The sequence below is a fragment of the Triturus cristatus genome, chromosome 4_1 (genome assembly GCF_964204655.1).
Source record: "Triturus cristatus chromosome 4_1, aTriCri1.1, whole genome shotgun sequence".
Lineage (NCBI taxonomy): Eukaryota > Metazoa > Chordata > Amphibia > Caudata > Salamandridae > Triturus > Triturus cristatus.
In genome coordinates, this window is record NC_140585.1 from 729,062,353 (window position 1) to 729,085,843 (window position 23,491).

The 23,491-nt window shown below is 51.6% G+C and overlaps 1 protein-coding gene across 2 annotated transcripts in view; it reads right to left on the minus strand.

Annotated features, from left to right (window-relative positions):
• EEA1 (early endosome antigen 1) overlaps positions 1–23,491 on the minus strand; it is a 603,471-nt gene that overhangs the window by 50,097 nt on the left and 529,883 nt on the right. For both annotated transcript variants that reach the window (XM_085653202.1, XM_085653203.1), the window contains one exon: positions 2,200–2,438. In XM_085653202.1, coding sequence (XP_085509328.1) covers positions 2,200–2,438 — 239 coding nt within the window. The remainder of the gene's footprint in view (positions 1–2,199; positions 2,439–23,491) is intronic.

Genomic DNA, 23,491 nt, shown 5'->3' on the forward strand with positions numbered 1-23,491 from the left:
GAGAAAAACCTGAGCCGTGTGCGGCAACAAACAGAAGAACTTGAGCCCCAGTCGGGAAAGGGCAGAGGGAAGCAAAGGGCACAAATCAACACGCAGCAGAGACTTGTCTGTCGAAGACTCCACTGCCCACAGGCAAACCCCAGACAGGGTGTGAGCCAAGCGAAAAGCCCAAGCACTTCCCAACACCAGGGAAGACGACAATACATGAAGATAACGCAGCCAAGACAGTGGCGCAAGGAATAATTCTACGGGTCCCCCGTGACAGAGCACACACCTAGTGTGGATCTACATGTGGTGCCCGCCTAGAACGTAGAAAGAAGCCATCCCGGAGCGGAACAGAACAAGGCGTCCACATGGACGTGTACTCAGGCCGAAGACAGCCAACGCTGCGCAGGGGTAGAACGAAGGCTGAAAGAGTAGCCAAGGCAAAACAGGAGGATGTGATGGGGTGAACCAGATATGGCAGAACCCCAACAATACACCGGAGCAGGCTGCATCCACAGACGCAGGAGAATGCTACGGAACAACCGTAGACTACAACACAGAAGCTCCAGGAGAAAACTACGCCAGCCCATGGGTCTCCTCAGAGGAGGCGTCCTACCACAGCAGGAAGACGGAACGAATTGAGAATCCCACAGTATAACCCATGGGAAAGTCCCCAGAGGGACAGAAAATATACGAGGATGACTCCACGGGAGCCTCCAAAACTTCCTGGGCAAGGAAGAGCAGCTACATAATAGCTAACAAATACCCCACATAGGGTACATCACATCCCTATAAAAAGCAAGGGACACCTCGAGACAAGCTCATAGTCCGAGGTCAAAAAAGAAATGTATAAACAGCTGGCCCAGCTGTACCAAAGGAAGGGAAAAACACCGCTAATAAGCCATACAACCTGTGTGGGAAATAACATCTTGAACCCAGAAATGGAACTCAGAAAAGCAGTGACAATAACTGCATACGAAATCAGAAGTCCACCATGAGGACTAAAAACCACGGGACTCATGGGAACCCTGACATGAGGCGCTGGACCGCCAAATCGGCATGTCTGTCAAACAGGTTGACCCCATCTAAGGGCAGATCCCCAAATCGCTCCCGAACATTCTCCGGGAAACTGTTATCGCGTAGTCACGCATGGTGACACAGAGCAACTGACCTGGCCATGGCTCGACCCACGGAGTCAATGGTAACCATGGCCGACCAGATGGAAAACTGTGCCATGTCGCGGCCTTCTCGAATAAGCCGGTATATGTCAGCACAAGGGCCCTCCGGCAAGGAGGGAATGAGTTGCTCGACTGAGTCCTAAAGGGCAAAGGGAGCCCGAGCAAACATGCACAACGTGTTCAGGAACCGTACACCCAAGCTTGTGGACGCAAAGACATTGCAGCCACACGACTCCAACCACCTAGACTCCAGAGTCGGAGGAAGCAACGGAGGAGGGAGGGAGGGAGCACGGCCTGGACCACAAGTCGTTGAGCCCTAGGATGGAGGGACAAACAGGCAGGGTCATCTGGAGCTGGGCGATGAGGATGTGCAATAGCATGACCCACAGGGTCCCCCGATGAAGGCCTGGCCAAAGTTCCCAGAAGGACATCATATAATGACCCACCAAAAGGCAACAAGGGCTCCTCATCCACTATGCCCTGGTGGAGAAGATCCAACAAAGGATCTGAAGGCAGGGAGACAGAGGGCGGTTGCATCTGCAAGATATCCGCAGCCCTGCGAACCACACGCAAGCATGTAAATATTAAGCTGCATTCAAAATAAGCCAAAGTAACAAAAATGTCTGCTTCTAAGAATTGGAAGGAAACACGAAAAAGAAAAGTGTTTCGGGCAGTAAAAATCGGGCAATAAAAAGATTCCCAAGTGGTGGGTGAAAATTAAAAGAATCCATACAGGATCTTGAAACCTGTGGTGGCAAGACGACGTAACTTCCTGATAAGTGATGTCCCGGGAATGTACAGAAGAGGACAACACAGATGCTTGTACCTGGTCCCAGGACACCTTTAATTTTTTTGTTTTATGCACACTGTTGAGAATGTAAAGCAGTTTAGGGTGGGGTTAATGCAAGTAGCAGAGTAGCCAGTTAGGGTAAAATATGTACACAAACTAAGAAAATGACAAAAAAACTTGAATTAATAGTGTACGCGGGAGAACACTGCATAAAGCTTTATTAAAAATGCCTTTAACACAATTTACCTCTCAAGCAGTGCTCGTCTGTCATCTTGATTATTTTGTACAGTGGCTTCCAGCACAGCGATTTCCCCACGCAGATCATCCGACTGTTTTTCCATTTCACTAACCCTCCGCTGGCTGCTCTGCCACTCTTTCTTCAGAGTTGCCAGGTTTTCATTCAAAGCGGTCGTTTCCATGGCAAGTTTGGCTACTTGAGCCTCATGCTTCTTCTTCTGGTCTTCTTTTTCTTTTACTTCAGTGGACTGCAAAACAGTTGGAAAAACAAAACATTGGTACATGACATTTATTCATCTCCTACATAGAGATCGAACATCTCTTTAATCGTCATAATTCAATAAAAACAGACAAAATACCATGCATTTCTAAATCACAAATCTTACACAGGTCCAAGCAAAAAATTGCTATTCTACTAAATACAGGATCCAATTAAAATCCCTCCTTAGGGAAATTGTAGGTCTGGCCTAGAGACAGCTTTAGCGATCTCACAAGCCTGTTTCTCAAAAGAATTCGCAATAAAAATATACACAGACCCATAAATATATATCTAAAAAAGTGTGTGTGTGTGTGTGTGTGTGTGTGTGTGAATAAGAAAGAGCAGTCGGTCAGCCTTAGAGCGGCTTCCCTCAAACTGTTTGCCCTTTACCCTCCTATTTTCCTGATTGTGCTTTCCTGGCATTAGGACTGTAGCACTAGTTGGCAGTGGTAAGGTGCACAAAGTGCTTGCGATCACTCCCTAAAACATAGTAAAATTGGCTTACACCTGATTGGGATATTTAATTTACTTATCAGTTTGTAGTCAAGTAATATACCATGTATCCAGAGTCTGTAAATTAAATGCTACTAGAGGCCCTGGAGCAGTTATTGTGCCACTCACTTATTTAGCCTCTTAAAAAATGTACCGGGCATGCCATTGCAGGCTGAATACAGTTTTAAACTGCCAATTCGGCTTGGCAAAATAACGCCCTTGCTAAGCCTTAAACTGCCCTTTTATTACATATAAGTCAACCCTGAGGTAGTCGCTCAGTAGCCCAAAGAGTAGGTAGGGTGCATTGTAATTAAAAGGTGGACGTGTACTTTGAAGTCTTACCTGATCTGGTAGTGAAAAACTCACAAATTCGATTTTTACTACTGTGAGGCCTACCTCTCCGATAGGATAATATTGGGTTGCATTATTACATTTAACAAGCGCTAACTTTTGATTGGGGAACAGGTAATGATTGCATGTGTGATGTCAGAGAAATTGCAATTTAAAATTCCATTTAATCGTAAAGTCAGATTTTAAGTTGGAGATTTGAAAATGACCCTTTTAGAAAGTTGGCATTTTCCTGCCCTATTTGGTCCCTGCACCCTCTTCCTGGGTCACATGACAGGGTGTAGTTCGCAGATGGACTTTGCTTATTCGTCCCAGACAGACACACAATAGAGGGATTAGGTGTGCCTGGATGGGCCATCACTGGCAGGAAGGGGGTGCAGAGCTGGGCACAGCACCACTTGCAAATCAACAGGCTTTACCCCACCTTAACACAAAGGCATTGTTAATGCCGGCAGCCTGGAGTCAGAGCACAGGAGGCAGGAAACTTCTAGCACTTTAAAGGGAATTCTTGAGAAATTTCTACTACTTCAAATAAGGTACCAGATCTAAAAACAGGACCCTCGGTACCATACTTTTGTTCACTATCAAGAATGAGTAGGACTCTCAGTGGACTACCTACTGCTGGGGCCTGATGTGTACCCAAAAGACTGCTTTTGCTACACCTGGAAGGACTGCTCTGCTTCTTGCCTTGAAACCCCAGAGGCCTGCCCTGCTGCTTAAGCCCCGTTTCACTTCTTGAACCCAGGACTACCAGAGTGACACCAAGGGCTAGTTGGCCGGCCCCCGATCAGAGCCTAAGGGACAGAAAAGGCTACAACCATCTTGAACCTGCACCCAACCTGAGTGAGTCCTCACTCCCCCCACCAAGTGGTACCCCTCCAGTTCTGAACCCTTGGTGGTGGTGTTCAAGGCGCCAGGATAAAATCTAAAACTTGGGACTTTTTGGCTAGAAAACTGCTCTGAGAACCGAGAGGAGACCAGGACCAGCCTGCTTATCTATCCGGCCAAGGTGCACCGCCGGTCGGTCTGACTTCACTGCAGCTCCCACCAAATTATTCTCCACAGCAGCAAATCCTGTTCAGCGGTTCTTCGCAGAAGGGGTATCCAGCCTCATGGAGCTGCCATCGGCTATAGTTTCCAGCCTCTTCCCGCCGGAGGTTTTCGACTTCCAAAAAATAGACCAAGTTTGAAAGTGGAAATCTTCACCTAACTTCGTCTAGTGGCTCCCCGACAAGAGACAGGAGGTTTAACAATTGTATGTGAGAGGTGGTCCAGTGGAAGAGGCTTAACTGCCTTAAGCTAAAATCAGACAAGACTGAGGTTTAACAAGTTGGTAAAGACACTTCGTTTTGGTGTGTCTCCTGGTGGCCTTCTTCTCTTGGAACTCGTCAAGAACTTAGGAGTAATGTTTGATGGTAATCGCACTTTTAGAGGCCAGGTTAACAAAATAATTGTGCCGTTTCTTTATCATAAAAATTCCCTCCTGTTTATCCTGTACGAGCAACAAAAACAAGTAGTCATTGCTATGGTCTGGGCTAGACTTGATTACTGCAATGCTCTGTATCAAGGTCTTCACTCGGGCATTTCGGATAGACTTCAACTGGTGCGAAATGTTGCTGCATGGCTTTTAAAGAACATTCCCAAATTTCACTCAGTCACATATGCACTCAGAAGACATCTGTGCTCCTTCCATCCAGAGCCTTGGTAGTACACGACAAAAAAGTCTCATGGGGAAGCAGAAGCTTTGTGTATTCCACTTGTAAACTGTGGAATACTCTCCCCCTGGAACTTAAACTTTAGTCAAATTTATCCAGCTTTAAAAAGCAACTTAAAACTTGGCTTGTTACCAGCACCTGTTTAGGCTGGATCTATTTTCGATACTTTTATCTGTTTCTGATATTGGCGCCAAGACGCCTTATGGCATTTGCCGCGCTTAATAAAACCTTATTAATATTAATATCAATAGTAACAGACAAATCTCTTCCATTTGCAACATAGCAGGCATGAATATATGGCGTGCATGCTTCTTTAAGAATGTTCATTCATTCTGGGGGAAGATTGAGACAACCAAAGTCTAAGACCTCAGGAGCCAAATTGCAAGGTTGAGACTCTTGGGGCGTCTGATTTCTCCATGGTTCTGCTAGAGAGGCACTTGTGCAGAACCACTGCAAGTTTGAGGAGAGCGGTGAACCATGGTTGTCAGGCCCAGGTGGGAGGCACTACAATGAGGGTGAGGGAGGTCTGCCTCAGCTTCCGAAACAGGAATGGAATGAGGGAGAGAAGTGGAAAAGTGTGTGCAAATATCCCTGACCAGTTAATCCATAGTGCATTGTCAATGGGCTGTGGGTGTGAGAATATGGAGTCAAAGTTTTGTCATTTTGAATTTTCTGCTGTGGCGAAGAGAGCAAAGTCCAGACCTCTCCCCCCCTCCCCCCTGCCACCCATTGCTGGAAGTGGGACTGCCAGGTGGAGTTCCCACCCGTGGACTTGTTAGCACATCCTGTTGAGAAGTTCAGCAAAGTCGTTATCCACTCCCCGGAGGTATTCCGCCAACAGGTGGAGAGCCCATCACCAGATGGACTCAGCTAACTGAGAAAGCTATGGGGAGCAGGTGCCCCCTGCTTCTGAATGTAGTACATGGCTGTCATGTTATCTGTCTAAATAAGGACTAGCCTGCCCACTATATGGGGAAGGAAGGACGTGAGGGCTAGATGGACAGCTAGCAGCTACAGACGGTCGACGTTGAGGTCTCTGTGAGTGGGACCCCACTGGTCCTGGACAGTCAGATTTTGTGAGTGTGCCCTCCCCCCACCTGCTGAGGGATGTATCAGTTGTGACAGTGATCTAAGGAACTGGGTCAAGAAAGGCTGTCCCGTAGCAAGTTGTTGGTGTTCCACCATTGCAGTGTGTTGGCTGCGGGGGCTGATCAACACTAGATCTTCCCAACGATCCGACTTTTGAGAGCACTGCTGCTTTAAGCATTCCTGCAGGGGACGCATGTGCAATCTTGTGTGGGGTAGTATGGAGATGCTGGAGGTCATCATCCCTAGAAGGCTCATGATTGTTCATACTGCCATCTGTTGATTTGGCTGAAAAAGAAGCAACAAGGCTTGGAACTGAAAAAGAAGCAACAAGGCTTGGAAAAGACTGTAGTCTCTCCGGACTGGGATATGCCCGTCCGACATCAGCATTTAGGATAGGTCCCAGATATGGTTGAACTTGGCTGGAGATGGGACTTTCCAACATTGATGGTGAAGCCCAATTGGTGCAGTATTGTGGCTTGAGTGTGTGCATGTCACTGTGGTTGTGAATATTTCTTTATCAGCCAATGGTTCAAGTATGGAAATACATGGATACCTTGTCTTTGTAGATGCCCTGCTACTACTGCAACACATTTTGTGAAGTCTCTGGGTGCAGTGTTGACCCCGAAAGGCAACTCTATAACTGGTAATGGTGGCTACATACCACAAACCAGAGGTAAGGCCAATGCGCCGGATGAATCGGAATGTGGAAGTGGGCATCTTTAAGGTTGAGTGCCGCCATGAAGTCACCTTGCTGCAACAGAGCAATGACAATCTGAAGGGTAACCATATTGAAGTGCTCTGATAGGATGTACTCGTTTAGGGGTCTGAGGGCCAGAGGAGTGACAAGTCGCTACTAGGCATCCCTCACAAGACAAATGCAAAAGTTCTGAAATTCTTAATTTAAGCTACAGCTCCAGAAGTGTCTCCTAGGTGCAATCTGAAAGTAGAGTACACAAGCTTTGAAATTATTACTTGTAGCTGCAGTTCTACTAGTCGTTACTAGGTGCCCTTCAAGTCTAATGCAAATGCATTGATATTCTTTCTTGAAGGTGCTGTTCCACAATTCATTACTAGGTGTCCCTTAAAAGTCCTTACTAGCTGTTCCGCACAAGTCGAATGCAAACGCACTGAAAATGTGACATCAACCCTTCAGTTCCACAAGTTGTCACAAGGTGCTCTTCAAAAGTGTACTGGAAATGCATTGAAATACTTTCATAAAGCTGCAATTCCACTTGCTGTGAATTGAGGTATGGCTCAAATCACAAGCAACTGCTTCAAATGACTTGCATCAGGCCTAGTGTGTACGGATTTAGTATACAAAATATGCACACACACCTTTGCTATTTTAACCAGCTGTGCTTGTTCTTCATAGTATTTATTATTAATAATTATTTGCCAAAGTTGGATCATAATAATGAGTCCAAATTACAGATTTTAATAACATTTTTTTTTTTTTAAAGGTTTGTGATCACACCCTACCATTTAAAGGAACTTTTATTCACTGGTAAGTAAAACATAATTAAATAGTTTATTTTGGTTGTTTATGTTTTGGTGACAGGGGAGTCTCACACGTCCGACATGGGAGTTTGAGTTATTTCTATACTCTTCTTGGGGGCAGGAAGTGTTGGTGCAGCCTTGTGACAGTCTTATCGACACTGCCTCTAAGGGTGAGTGGCATTATTACAGCCTTGTAAAGCTTCCTTACAGCAGCCTTTGGAAACTACCCCTAGGGGAGAATGGTGTTACTGCAGCCTTGGGAAGCTACCTCTAGGGGAGAGCAGCATGAAAGCTGCTTTGTGAGGCTACCTCTAGGGGAATGAAACATTTATATGCCTCATTCTAGGTGAAGGAGGGAGCCCAGTATCAGGAAGGATGTCGAGCAAAATTCCTTATTTGAGAGGAGTGTTTTAAGCATACTGAAAGGGCTTGTACAGCACTCCAATAGGGTAGATGCTGCTCCACAAGTAGGAACTAGAGGGCTCTCAAGTCGGATGCAAGTGGTTGACATGTCAATCAATGCTGTGGGGGTGTGGCTTCAACTTAAAAATCTGCATATACACTCTAGCTACTCTAATGACTTGTGCTAATTTTCAGTAGGATGAATAAATACACCAAGACTGGTTTACAGTGAGGAACGAACAGTGTAATTTACAATAAATGCTTTGAGAGTTATAGTTGATACATGGGGGACTATCTCTGGGCAGGAAAAGTGTCTAACAATTTCTATTTTTGGAGAACTAGTTTTTTTTAAGTGCATTGGTACATGTGCATGGGAAAAATGCAGTAACTCAAAGTGAAAGTGTCCAATGGCTGGAGAGGGCTGGTCTGTTGTTTCATACTTTTTGCTAAGGTGGGAGGGAGTATAATTTGAGTGATATGTGAACAGACCAATGGTGAAAGCGTTGACTGGGAGGTCCTATATGAATTAATTTTCTGTAGGATTTTTTTTTCAGAAAACATGAAGCGGGCAAGAGAGCCAAACTAGTCTTTGGGCCAGACCTAAAAGGTTAACTGAGAAAGGTGTTTTTTGTTAGACTTTTCCAGCACTGCTTCTTTTTTTACTTGATGCCTTGTTCCTGGTTTCAATGTGTGCATTAAGTTCCAGTGATCCATTAATTAAAAGGGGATGGCATGATAATTATCTTTAATGTGAGATTATGGACGTAGAGACGCTGCTTTATGCAAGTAGGCCCATTGTCACGGGGTCGCCCCGGACTCACAAGGATCACTGGGGCACGGGGACCCCTGTGACGTCAGACCAACATTCCCCTGTCTTTCTCCCACAGCCATACGAGTGGGATCGTGATCGTGCACCACCTGAAGAAACGCTGACTTGGACGGACCCCTTTAAAAATCCCGGGAGTGCCGTGGAGCCTGCCCCAAACTACCTCGTGACCTTCCCTCTGCCAATGAATAAAGACCAGGAAGGGAAAGTCAAGGAGGCCGACGCTCCAGGAAGAGAAGCAGACGTTGAGGAGAGTACAGCGCGAACCACGGAACCGGAGGACTTCGCAGGCGCCGGCCCGGACGAGGACCCGAGGAGACCACGAGACGACGGAGCGGACGGAGACGGAGGACGCAAGCCAGGAGGCCAACCGGAAAACGCTTCGCCCCGCCACGTACCTGGAGGCGCGTGGCTCACCCAGGTACGCGGGCGTAAGGCAGGGTGGTTTGGGAGGCGGGAGAAGGATTAGACGACTCTCCCCTCAGCTCGTTCTCTAGAGCCTGGGTTCACTGCACCTCGCTTCAAACGCGCACTGGTGTCCTTCACTCCCTTCCCTTATAGAGCTCCTCACAACAGGCAGTTACAGTGCTTTTCTTGTCTCCCTTGCTTTACATGCCACACCGACATCTACCCGTGCGAACGGAGACAAGTGGAGCCGCCAAGTACCCAAGCAGCATTCCGAAAAGCCCAAGGATACACAAGGAAGACCATCCGTTGGGAGACTTCATCATTCCTCGTGTGTACTCCTGACTGTGCCTTATGGTCTGCTTATAAACAAAGAAAACGTAGACTAGGAATAAAATCAACTTCCTTCTACCACAACTTGCCTCTGAGTAGTCTGCCTTACGACCTGTTCCCACTATACAGAATACATATCTATGTGAACGCCGCCCCTCACGGGCTACACCGTCACACCCATAAGGCCTGTGATTGGCAAAAAACACATTAAAGTCTGTTCTGGGAAGTAAGTCACATGCTATCCTCAAGCTTCAAAATGCAAATAGGTACAAATATAACAAGGAAAGAGTAACACTGTACATACACAGTTTGCCATCGACGTACACCTGACTGCTCCAGCCTGGTGACCTTTAAAGTTTAAGGCCTCCTTGATGCTAACAGGGACTGTGCTGGAGGTAAAGAAGTCATTTTAAATAGCTATTTGGAGCCAGAGGATTTCAAACTGCAGAGGAGGCTAAAAAATAGGTGTACAGAGAGGAAAAGGACAGCTCAAGGTACACTAAAGGAAGATGGGATATTTTACAGCACTGTTGTGTCACCGTCATACCTACAATACTAACATGACACCCCCACATCCTCTGCTCACTCACTTGTAGGAGAAGTTGGAGGAGCAGGGTGGGGGAAATTAAAATCATGGGGCTCAACTACTCATGTATCCTGCATCTTGTCCGGTGCAGGAGGTCTTTGGAAAATCAGGAGCGGTTGGTGGAGAAAGAGGCCAGTTTGCTCTATGCTGCTGATGTGTTGCTTTTTTAGTCTCTTGGCTACAAAGGCACCTACATGGGTTATAAGGGAAGTTGGAGAGTTTGCAGGCGTTGACCCTAGGAATGCCATCTGTCCGCCCTGCTTGTGTGAATGTTTCATAATTTTTGACACATCACCAGAAAGACTACAGCCCAATGTAAGAAAATCATTTATTTTCTGATCCTGCACACACTGAAAAAATATTCCTGGATAACATGTCTATCCTCTTGAAGTATAAGCAAGGGAACCCTACTGAATATAAGGTTTCTGCATGTGTGCATGGTATTTCCAATAAGCCATCTTTCTGTTCTGCCGTCCTTGAAAAACAGGATAGGTTGGAAAAGAATTGCTAGGCATTCCGAAGCCAGTAGTAAATCCAGACCAACAAAAATCTCAATGAGGCTTTGGGTCTCAGATTAATACCAGGAAATACACCTACTTGTGATGCACTCTTCCTTCTGCAATGTAGTAAAAAAAAAAAAAAAAACAGCCTATTGCTGGTCCTCAGCGTGGTGGGCTAAGGAGTCCACTGAACTGTCTGTGAGGGCCCCTCAGCTGAGAGAGAGGACTGCACATAAGAGGGTTGGGCTCAGGGGGGCCTCACGGGCTGTCCACACCCTACCCTAGAAGGCCACATTTTCCCCATGGAGGCTTCCCGGGGATGCAACGGAGGCTGAGACCGAGTGACGGGCCCTGATCCAGTGGCCCCAGATGTGGTGGTACGCGCTGCAGAGCACCTCTGGTCGCGTGGCTCCCGAGCTGCACCAGTGGTTTATGGACTAGAAGGTGGCTTGGGAGAGACTTGGTGGTGGCTTGCCCTACACCAAGCTGACATCTTGTGTGTGGCTGAGCGGGACTGCAAGAGAGGGCCTGACCCCTTGGAGGGCAGATTGAAGCTGAACGGCCAGCTGAAGGGCTGTGACACAAGGACTAGCGACCAGGTCTGAGAGTTGTCATAAGGAGCCATTGTAGAGGCCCGTGGTCTGCTTGGACACCGGTCTTAGGCCCTGCTGAGGGCGAAGGATACGCGCTTGGCTCCCTGGGGACCGCTTCCTCCCCCTCTGCTGCCAGGGGCCAGGATCACCGCTAACCTGCCCGATGGTAATCCCTCCCCTCACTTTGGTCCCTCGCCGTTGTAAGCCCACTCCGTTGCCTGACAAGGACTGAGGGAGATTCCCCTTCCCCCGAACTGGGGTCCTCCCTACTGTTTGGACCTATGCCACAATGTGGCGGATTGAAGGCCAGAACAGGGGCTGACATTAGGCTCAAATGCGGGGGCAGGGAACAAGCCCAGTCTCGATGAACAAGTTACTTACCTTCGGTAACGATGTATCTGTAAGAAACATTAGTTAGTTAGATTCCTCACCTTAGAATATCCCCAGGCGTCAGACGGGATCCGGAAGATTTTTCGTCAGCAATACCCCTTGCGCGTCGCTAGGCGTCGCCTGCGGCTCCGCGTCCGTCGTCGGCGTCGTGCGCCGGAATGACGTCGGAGTACTTAGACGCCGCCCTCGCGCGCTGACGTCAGTTCTTGTACATAGCTTTCCGCGCCAGGAACGCAGAGCCATGCAAAGACCGACACTGGTGCCAAAAAGAATATCTAGGGACCTGAAAAGGATAACCTTAACCCTAGATGTCAGTTCGCAGAACGGGGAGGATGGGTGGGTCGGTGAGGAATCTAACTAACTCATGTTTCTTAAAGGGGATCCACAGCCTTTGCTGTGCACCATGCCACAAATTTGTTCCACCGGCAGGCGTATACCGTCTTTGTGGAGGGACGCCTGGCTGCCAGAATGATATCACAGACTTCCGGAGGCAAGTCAAATGGCATCAACTGCCGCCGCTCAATCTCCACGCATGGAGGTGGAGGCTGGACAGGTTCGGGTGGAGGACCGTCCCCTGCTGCTGCGACAGAAGATCCTCCCGAAGGGGCAGACGTATCGGAGGATCGGTCAACATACTGAGTAGCTCGGGATACCAGTACCTTCGTGCACAATCCGGAGCCACCAAGATGACTTGGGCCCGATCGTGCCTGATCTTCTTCAGCACCCTGGGCAGAAGTGGTATAGGCGGAAAGGCGTACAACAGACCGCAACTCCACTCGTGACGAAAAGCGTCGCCGAGCGAGTGCCGCCTTGGAAATTCCAACGCGCAGAACTGCTGACATTGCGTGTTCTCTTCGGTGGCGAATAGATCTAACCAAGGCTCTCCCCACTGCTGAAGGAGACCTTGCGCCACTTCGGAGTTCAGACGCCATTCGTGATCCATCATGCACCGGCGGCTGAGTTCGTCTGCTCTGGCGTTCAGAGAGCCCGCCAGATGTTGAACCACTAGGGTGACGCCCTGGTGTTCCAGCCACGTCCAGAGGCGCAGAGCCTCCTGACAAAGGGTCCACGACCCCACCCCGCCCTGTTTGTTGCAATACCACATGGCGGTGGTGTTGTCCGTGAACACCTGCACGACACTTCCCCTGACAGAGGGAAGGAAGCCTTTCAGTGCAAGTCGGATCGCTCTCAACTCCAACAGGTTGATGTGGAGACGAGACTCCGCCGGAGACCAGAGGCCTCTGATCTCCGCCTCTCCCATATGGCCACCCCATCCCAGGAGGGACGCATCCGTCACTACGACATGCTCCGGTTGGGGAAGGGAGAGGCTCTTGCCCTTGACCCAATCGCGGTCCGTGAGCCACCACTGCAACTGCCGTGCAGTGCCCACCGAGATCAAGACATGGTCAGACAGGTTGCCGTGATGCTGGGCCCACTGAAACTTCAGGTCCCACTGCAGAGCCCGCATGCGCCGCCTGGCGTGATGCACTAGTAGGATGCAGGAGGCCATCAGCCCCAGAAGCCGCAACACTAGCCTGACCGAAACCCAGGATAGAGGCCGAAAGATGGGAATCAGGGCCTGAATATCCCGGACCCGCTGTTCCGGCGGATAGACCCGGAACTGCGCCGAATCGAGAACCGCTCCGATGAAGAGGAGCTCCTGAGAGGGACTCAAGTGTGACTTCGGCACGTTGATGGAAAATCCCAGCAAATGCAGGAGATCCGCCGTAGTCTGGAGGTGGGAGACGACTGTCTGGGGCGAGCCCGCCTTCAACAACCAGTCGTCGAGATAGGGGAAGACTGGAACCCCTGATCTGCGCAGATGAGCTGCGACCACCGCCATCACTTTCGTGAACACCCGAGGGGCACTGGTGAGGCCGAAGGGGAGCACGGTAAACTGAAAGTGCTCTTGGCCCACCGTGAACCGCAGGTAACGCCGGTGGGCCGGCAGGACGGGGATGTGGAAGTATGCGTCCTGCAAGTCCAACGCTACCATCCAGTCTCCAGGGTCTAGGGCAGCTAGAACCTGAGCCAAAGTTAACATCTTGAACCTTTCCTTCCAGAGGAAGGCATTGACGTTCCGGAGGTCCAAGATAGGGCGTAGGCCTCCTTTGCCCTTCTTGGGAACCAGAAAGTAGTGGGAATAACAACCACGACCTACTTCTGGGCTCGGAACGCGCTCGACGGCCCCCTTGGCCAAGAGAGCCGAAACTTCCTCGTGGAGAAGATTCAAATGATCCCCCGAGATACGGTGGTGCTGCGGTGGCATGGCTGGAGGGGTCGTCTCGAAGGGGAGGGAGTAGCCCCTTCGGACGATTTGCAGCACCCACCTGTCCGATGTGATGGACCGCCAGTGGAGCAGGTGATGGCGAACTCTGCCGCCCACTGGCGTGGAATGGGCCTGAAAGCTCGGACTAGGAAGGCTTTGAGGCGGATGCTGCCGGGGTGGAGGTGGGCTGACCGCGTCGTCCTCCAGAACCGCCTCGGCGGAAACCACGTCCGCGACCGCGCACAGGTTGGTTCTGCGGCTGGTGGCTAGACGCACGCGAGGAGGCACCCCTTCCTTGGCCACGAAAGGGGCGAAAGGCGGAAGTTTGCGACCGCGGGGCCGAGAGGCCCAAGGACTTGGCCGTAGCCCGGGAGTCCTTAAAGCGATTCAGCGCACTGTCCGCTTTCTCGCCGAAAAGGCGAGTGCCATCAAAGGGCATGTCCATGAGGGTGCTCTAGACATCGCCCGAAAAGGACGTGGACCGCAGCCAGATGTGACGTCTAAGCGCCACTGAGGTAGAAATCGCCCTACCCAGCGAGTCCGTAGTGTCAAGCCCACATCGGATAGCATGTCGTGCTGCATCCCTCCCATCGGCCAGAGCCTGGGCAAGTCGTGTCCGGACCTCCTCCGGACACAGGGGCAGCACGTCCTCCACCGTATCCCACAGAGAGTGGGAATAACGGTCCAAGAGGCAGGCGGTGTTCAAAGACCACAGACCCAAGCTAAGGGAGGAGAACAGCTTCTTGCCGAACTGTTCCAGCCTCTTGGAATCCCGGTCCGGCGGAGCGGTAGGGAAGGAGGATTGGGAGGTAGAGGCCTGGATAACCAGGCTCTCGGGGGTAGGGTGTTGGGACAGGAAACTGGGGTCGCCCGGAGCAGGGCGGTGGCGCCTGGCGACGTTCCTATCCACAGGAGGAACTGTGGAGGGCTTGGACCAGGTGCCCTGCAGAATGTCAGTGAGGGCCTCATTGAATGGCAGCAGAGGCTCAGTGGAGCTTGCTGCAGACTGAAGCACCTCAGTGAGGACGTTAGTCCTCACAGCCACGGCAGGTAGCTCGAGCCCAAGGGCTGCGGCCGCCTTGCGCAGCACCACAGAGAAAGCAGCACCCTCCTCCGAAGCCACAGTCGGAGGAGAGATGAATCCAGTGTCCGGAGAGGTATCCAGACCACTGGCCTCCCCCAGTTCATCTGCCCAGTCCTGTGACAGTTGAGCCTGAGCGGCCATAGGATCCTCGGATCCCTCCCAGTTGTCCCCATCATCCGATTCCTGGTATGCAGGAGGAAGGATCGGAGCCGGGCGATAGACAAAATGTGTCTCCAGCGGCGCCGAACGCGGCGTCCATCGACGCCGTATCGGCGCCGGGCCCGGACTGGGGCTGAACCGGGGCTCGACGCCGAGCGGAGTCGGCGTCGGAGGTGGTACCGGTGTCGACGCCGGCGGAGGAGGCGTGACGAGGTCGACCGGCGTCGGCGGGGACTCGGGAACGGGTCCCTCGGGCGCTTGCGGCGTCGAGGCCGGAGCCGTCATTGGCGCCGGAGCCGCCGGCAGGCAAGGTTGCCCAGTCGGGTCCGCGGGGCCCGAAGGCACGCCAGCGGGCGTCGACGGCGGAGCCAGGCTCCTCATAGCCGAGAGGAAGGCACTGACTTCCGCCGGCGTCGTGTCAGTCCCAGGGACCGGTGGGTATGGGGACTTGCGCGGCGCCTGCGGCTCCGCCTGAGCCGCGGGGGTGGAACCACCCTGACCCTCGGCCGAGTCGCGCGACCAGCGAGGGGAGTCCGAAGAGCGGTGTCGCCTCTTGGACTTCTTGGAGTGCTTCGACTTACCCGAAGACTTGGATCCCAACGACCGATGATGACGCCGAGTGGCGAATCTCGAGAAGCTTACGGGACCGCTCCCGTCTAGCCTTCGAGGTCAGGGCCTTGCAGTCCGAACACGACTCCGCGTCGTGGTCGAGGCCCAAGCAGTAAAGGCACCGGCGGTGATGGTCCGTAACCGACATCAAGCGGCTACAGTCAGCACAGGCTTTAAAACCAGGCATCCTACCGGCACCGGAGTCGAGACAAGATCAAAAAGGATCGAAAAAGTTAGTCAAAAAATGACTAAAGGGGTAGCTCTCCCGGATCTGCGCTTACTGGCGCGGAAAAAAGAAGAACTGACGTCAGCGCACGAGGGCGGCGTCTAAGTACTCCGACGACGTCATTCCGGCGCACGACGCCTACGACGGACGCGGAGCCGCAGACGACGCCTAGCGACGCGCAAGGGGTATTGCTGACGAAAAATCTTCCGGATCCAGTCTGACGCCTGGGGATATTCTAAGGTGAGGAATCTAACTAACGTGTTTCTTTCAGATATGACAAGTCAGGGCTCAGGGGGGTTGAGGGGGTGGCTCTCCTCCTCCATTCTGGATGGGCAGAGGTGACCATGTGGTGTTCTTTCCAGCCCCACTTAACTCTGAGGTTTCCTTCTCGCTCCTCTGCCAGAGTGTGCCACTTCCCACCACCAGAGGATCCTACTGCCTGCAACAGGTCCTCCACTTCCCAAACCAGAAGAGACAAGTTCATGACACCAATGAACAAAGCTTCGAAAGGACCTGGCGACAGAGGCTCATACCAATGCTACCCTGATGCTATGGAGGATAATGTCATCCTGCAGGTGATCCAGGCCTCAAGGTCGGTACTCGAGACCAAGATTAGTGGGTTGGGTGAGTCTATGTTGCCATACTCTGTCAGGACCTTTGAAATGTGGCGCACCGGGACTCTGGAGCGGAAGGGTGCATCTCTGAGCTAGATGGCACTGTGCATTGGCCTGAGACACGCCTGCTGACCACGTCCCAGATCCTATAGGAGTGTTTGGAGGATGGTGAAAATCGATCCAGGCGGAGCAACCTATGATTCAAAGGCGTCCAAGAGGGAGTCCAGGGAACTGCGTCTACCACCAGATCCTCTTCCACACCCCAGGATCAGCAAACTTCTAAACTACAGGAACAGAGACGCCATACTCTGAACTGCCTAAGGCCTGATACACTTACATATGACTCAGCCAAAATTATGATCTTTCCGAATTACATAAATGTGTGCAGTCACAACACAAATCCTTTGAGGCCATAAAGCTAAAGGGCACACCATGAAACTTCAATATATGCTGCTGTTTCCTGCGAAGTTTGACTCGAAATTAGAGATGGGCGATAAATTCTGTTCGCCGGCAGAGGTCACAGTTTTTCCTACATAGGCATTTTTCAGGCGCCACTTGTCGAGATTGTCTCAAAGCGAGAGCTCACGTTGAGAAAGCTGCTGCTCGAGTGGCAGAAAGAAGCAGCATCCTCTGGTGTGCCGGGTGGTGCCATTCGTGCTGTAAAACAAGCTCCTGGCACTAAAAATCAGAGCAACATGCTGAATTCCGCCCATTCGCGGAACACCACAGAATCTTACAGAGTTTTTATGTACACCGCTGAATTCTGCGAAGTGAAACCCTATGAGTTCCGCCCACCTCTACTCAAAATCCTTCTTTGAACCATCCCAGGCAGCCTGCGAATGGCTCACCGAGAAGCAGCCCCTCTGGGGTAACATCGGCCAGCTGCATGCGAGGCAACAGGCAGGGATCGTGACCCTTTGTGGGTCCGACCCCAGAAGTGGAACAAATGTAAGGGACCCTAAATATGGCAGAGCTTAACCAAGAGTGCATCAGACTCCTCAGGCTCAGAGGCGGACATTAGAACCTCTCCGAAAAGGTGGTGGGGGGGGGGGGGGGGGGGGGACTTATCTGCCGGACACAATATCTTGCCCCTCTAGTCCAGGGCTACAATGTAGACTGATGCCCTTGGGTGAATGGATGTCTGGTTGGGTTGGGCCACTCTCCATGGTACAGCAAGACACTGCAACTCTACTCTGTTTGTACATTACCCAGCAACACTATATCCTTTCTGTGAATGACCTCATCTGGGTGCCAGGGCTCAGCGGGCCCTGATCCGGTGCCGATTTTCAATGATGGGACAGCTTCAGGGGAGGTGGGGGTCGACTAATTTTGTGGCTTGCTTTCTTTTGTTTTGTTCTCTTTTATTGAGGCAGCAGATTCTTCTGGGGTGGACGTGTAGGGTGGGGGTGATCTGGGAGGTTATGGGTGAAATTGATTTTGGCCCAGTTGGCCTCAGTTTTTATCACCATGCAAACATTCCTATACAGCGCTGTCCCTCTGAACCACACCATAGGTTAACCGTGTCCCACGACCCAGGGACACTCCCTCAGCCTGGAATCCCCACACTAAGCACCATGTAGGAGTTTAAGATATTGACATGGAATGTCAATGGGATTAATGGCCGCTTTAAAAGAGGGTCGTTACTTGGGTTCACTAAACACTACAGTCCAGCGGTTTTGTTACTGAAAGAAAAACAGCTCCTGGGCACTAGATGCCCATGCTTGGCCCGATATGGCTACAACAGGGCATTCCACGCTGGTTAGACACGAAGGATCCAAAGGGGTAGTGATCATCCTTCACAAAACCTTCTCCTTTGTGACTGCCCAGGTGGTCACGGATCCCAAGGGCGCGTACGTAGCACTGGAGGGTGTGTTGGAAGGTCAAACATACAACTTCACCAGAGTATATGTTCAACAACAGATGACCTGTCTACTAGAGCTCCAACAGGGTACTATACTCGTAGGGGAAGACTTTAATGGGATAATGATCCCTTGGCTGGATTTCTTAGGGCTGGGGAGGGGAGCCGGAGACTTGACTGGCTAAGTGGGCCCTGGTGTGTGTCTCTGTGACTCTTGGCACGTATGACATCCCTCCACCAGAGCTAATAGACAACTCTGCATCCTAAAAATCTAAGTCAGGTACAGACAACCTACCAGCAACTGACTAGCTCCTCAAGAGAGGGGTACACATCCTTCTACGGGGAGTTTCGGACCACTCCCCAGTGATGCTCTGATTGGGCTCCCCGAGGGGAGGGAGCCGCCCGATCTGGCTGTTTAACACATGGCATCTGGTTGACAGGGACTGCTGCCACTTTCTGGCTCAGGAGATGTAATCATACCTTGAATTAAATTTGGATTCGGTGGACTCCCCTAGTGTACTGTGGGCAGCAGGGAAGCCCTATGTGAAGGGGGTACCTAGATAATTTCTTAGGAGGCAAGAGCTGGAGCGACTGCGAGCGATCACATTTGATACTGTGAACCATATCACTCTACCCTGAAGGCTAGAAGGAATGAGTATACAGGGCACCACCTTGTTGTGGCTCAGACCTTTCCTGTCTCATCGCACCTTTCAGGTCCATTCCCATCAATTTCTTTTTTTTGATTAACTTTGTTTTATTGATTTTGGCAGGTAAGCAAAATACAATACAAAATGCAAATACCCCCCAGGTGGCGCCAACAGAGTAGAGTCGGAAGCTAACCCGGCACCGGTGAGACAAACCCAAGATAGCAAAAAGAAACAAACATACCAAAAGTTCTATGGGCTAGCAAGTGTCCATTGGAGCGAAGAAGGCCAGGGCTCTCGCCACCTGGTTGCGTATTATCAATACTCAAGCAAGAACGAAAACAACCCCCCAACTTGACCCCCCCTCCCCAAACCGGTGTGCCTGAAGCGCTCCTGTGAGTCTTTAGTCGCGGGAGTCGCCAAACGGTGAGGTCCTAGGAGCATCACGTGAAGACTAAGGGTCGGTGAGGCGCAGGAGGCGTAGATATCTCGGGCAGTTGATTTCATTAAATTCCGTCGATAAAAGTGACAGAATAGGCTGCCAAACCATGGTAAAGGAAGTAGTGGACTGCGTGGCATGAATGCGTTCCATACCTAACGTGTACCAAAGCTTGTGCAGCCAGCCAGAGTGGGAGGGCAGAGTCTGAGACCCCCAAAGTGATATGATGTGCTGGACCGCCGCCCCCATGGCCAATCCCATCGGTCTCCCCCTGAGTGATTTCAACAGAAATGTGATTGCGCTGGGCAACTTTAACAGCGTGTAGGCAGGGAAGCGGCGAATGGCAGTGGCAAAATGTTTGTCAATGTCGTCCAGTACTGCTGTCCAGAAGTCCATCACCTCCCTGCAGTCCCACAAGATATGTGTCAGTGTGCCCTCCGCATCACACCCTCGCCAGCAAGTGGGGCTAAGGTCGAGATTGCCCCTGTTGAGGCGTACTGGTGTCAAGTACCAATAAGTCACAACTTTCACCGCTGTTTCCCTACCGGCTGTGTTCCTGGCAGTAGGGTTAGCCCTGTAGTAGACGGCGAGCCATTCCTGATCCGTCAGGGCTCTCCCCAACTCACCATCCCATCTCCGCTGGCCTGCTGAACGGCGTGAGTCGGCTGATGGACAAAGCATTTTATATGTGTCCGTGATCATCTTGCGGTCTGTTTCTTTGGTGATTAACCACTTTTCGAAAGCGGTCAGCCGACGGCCCACCATCTGGCAGATCCCGGGCCGTGTCAGCCAATGTCGGAGTTGAGAATATTGACATTTTTGCGGCGCCACAATGCCGTGGTGATGTATGACATCTGACAGCTGGATGAATCCCTCAAGATCGAACATGTGACCTGCCGATCTGCAGTCCGACGCCTGCCACTGCCAGAACGCGTGACTCTCGAGTCCCGGAGGAAAATCCGGATTATCAAACAAAGGTGTAAGGGGTGAGGGAAACGTGGTAAGCCCCCGGCTGACCGCTACCGCATCTCAAACCCGCAGCAGCGTGCTCGTGAGGGGGGACTGCTGAAGGCGAGCCGGCCGACCAGGGCGCTTTAAAAAGGGTATTTTCCAGAGGGGTGATTGCGCCAGCGCCCTATCTTGAAAAAGCCAACGCTTCTCGGACTCGGGCCTATACCATTCCACCAAGTACCTCAATTGCGCCGCTTGAAAATACTGCAGCAGATTGGGGATCCCCAAACCGCCCTCGCTAGGAGGGTGGAAGGAGAGGTCTTGTCGCATCCGGGGCCGCTTCCCAGCCCATATAAAGTGGTGTACGGCATCTTGTAGGAGTCGTATGGTACCTCGAGGAGGGGACATCGGAATGGTTTGAAAGATATATAGGATCTTAGGAAGGACAGACATCTTCACCGCCGCGACGCGCCCAAGGAGTGATAGGGGCCGCATCTGCCATCTCCGTAAGTCGCTCTGTATTTGGGAGGTGAGCGTCTCATAATTTGTTACGACCGTCCGTTCGGTAGATGGAGTTAGAACGATCCCCAGGTATGGGATTGATGTGTGGAGTTGCAAACCCCCCCAAGGCCAAAGATGCGTCGTGGGTGTCATGAGCATTGGGGCCCAGCGGAACAATCATAGATTTCCCCGGGTTTATTTTGAAGCCGGACACCCTCCCAAAGGCGTCCAACTCTCCCAAAAAGGCCGGTACCAATTGTTTGGGGTTGTCCAGTGCCGCCAAGATGTCATCGGCATTGAGACTAATTGGATGAGGTTCCCCCCCGAAAGAGATACCAGCAATGTCCTGGTGGTCTCGAATATTTTGCACCAGGGGCTCTATATAAAGCGCGAAGAGGAGAGGCGAGAGCGGGCAGCCCTGCCTCTTACCTCTCTGGATGTCGAAGGGTCGTGAGCTTATTCCGTTGACCCGGATCCTGGCCCTGAGAGTATCGTAACAGCTGGCAATCCAGGCCCTGAAGCGGTCGCCAAAGTGTGCTAGCGTTTTATCGAGAAATCCCCAAGCCACGCAATCAAACGCTTTCTCAGCATCTATTGATAGGAGCATAGCGTCTGACCCTGCATAGTGAGCTTTATCTATTAAATGCAGGAGGCGTTTGGTATTGTCACTGCATTGTCTATTGGGGATAAAGCCCGACTGATCTGGCTCGATGAGACCAGGGAGCCACGGCCCAAGTCTGGCAGCTAGAACCCCTGTAAAGATTTTAAGGTCCAAGTTGAGGAGAGAGATGGGCCTATAAGCGGAACATTGGGTGGTGTCCTTGCCCGGTTTAGGTAACACAACGATATCGGCCTCAAGCATGTCAGACGGTATCGAGCCGGGGCCCCAAAACGAGTTAAAAAGTCTAGTAAGCAGCGGAGCCAGCAGCGGGCAGAAGGCTTTGTAAAAGCCAGCGGAGAAACCGTCCGGACCCGGCGACTTCAGGGGTTTGAGACGAGATATCGCCCCAATCACCTCCTCAATTCTGATTGGGGCGTCCAGAGAGGCGGCATTTTCTGCAGAGAGCCGTTATGGCTGCTCCACTTAAGTAAGCCTCTCCATCCTTCCATCCTTGTCGAGCGTCTCATCCGCGCTATACAAGGACGCATAGAACTCCCTAAAGGCCTCTGCGATTTGGGTGTCGCTGCTAAGAGTTTCCCCCTGTGCATCGCAAATAGTTGTGATTTTAGACCGTTGGACCCTGGCACGAAGCGCACTGGCCAGAAGACGCCCCCGTTTCGTCACCTTCCACGTAAGAAGTATGACGGAGCCTCAATGCAGCGTATTCGACCCGGTCAATATCTAAGCCAGCCAATTGCGCTCTGGCAGCTTTCAGTCGCCGCCAAATTCTGGGAGCCCCCGTGCAACTGTGTACCCTTTCGAGCTCGACCACTGCAGCAATTAGGGAGTCCCTCTTTTCTTTGCGCTATTTGGCTTCCGCAGCGGAGATGGCTAACAGCTCCCCCCTCACCACCGCCTTCAGCGCCCCCCAGAGTGCCGTTAAGGATGTGCCAGGCTGATCATTGCGGGTAAGGTCCGGGGAACCCTCACAGTCAAGGCTACGGCGGCGTGGTCCGATAAGGCAGCCGGAATAATATCTACGTCCTCCACAATCGTGCTGAGCTCCGAGGAGCCTATAGAGTGGTCCAGACGGGTGTAGGTCTGGTGCGCGTTAGAGGGAGTAGAAGGTGTAGTGTGTCGCTGTGGGGTGCCAGTCTCGCCATATGTCCACCAACCCCTTTGTGCGCCATCCACTCCTTCCCCTCAAGTGAAAGCGCGCCCGAAAAACCAAAGCGGTGGCCTGAGCGGTCCGCCTCCCGGTCCATAACCAAATTAAGGTCCCCTCCCACTAGTATGTAACGGGCCTGGGAACTGAGGAACTCGGAGAGAGTGCCCTTAAGAAAGAATTCTTGACCTGAGTTGGGGACGTATAAAGAGCCAATAATCAGGGACACACCACCCACCTGAATGGAATGTGCCAACAGCAGACCTTTGATTTTGCCGATTTTGGGTCCCACCTGTCCAGAAAAGTGTTTCGCAAAGAGTATCGCTACCCCCGCTTTCTTGTCATTGGTAGAGGAGTAGAGTTGCTGAGGGAACGACTGGGACCGCATGCGATGCCAATCCCTGGGAAGGAGGTGTGTTTCTTGCAAGAGACATATGGAAGCCCCCGAGTTCTCCAGGTACGATAACACAGCTCTTCGTTTGATGGGATTATTGAGCCGCTTGACATTTAGGGTAACAATCGACAATGTGGCTTCCTTCATTTAGCACTCCAACCCAGGGAAAGCGATGACCCCCAAAGACAATCCAGGCGCAAATGCACTCCAAACCCCGTTCCCCCCATGGCACACCGGTTTCCACCACCCCATTGCTCCCCTCCCGTGCCCCCATCCCAACCCCCAACAATCCCACCCCCCCAGCCCAAACAACCCCAAATCCCCCCCAAGACCCCCCCTACCCACCTCCCTA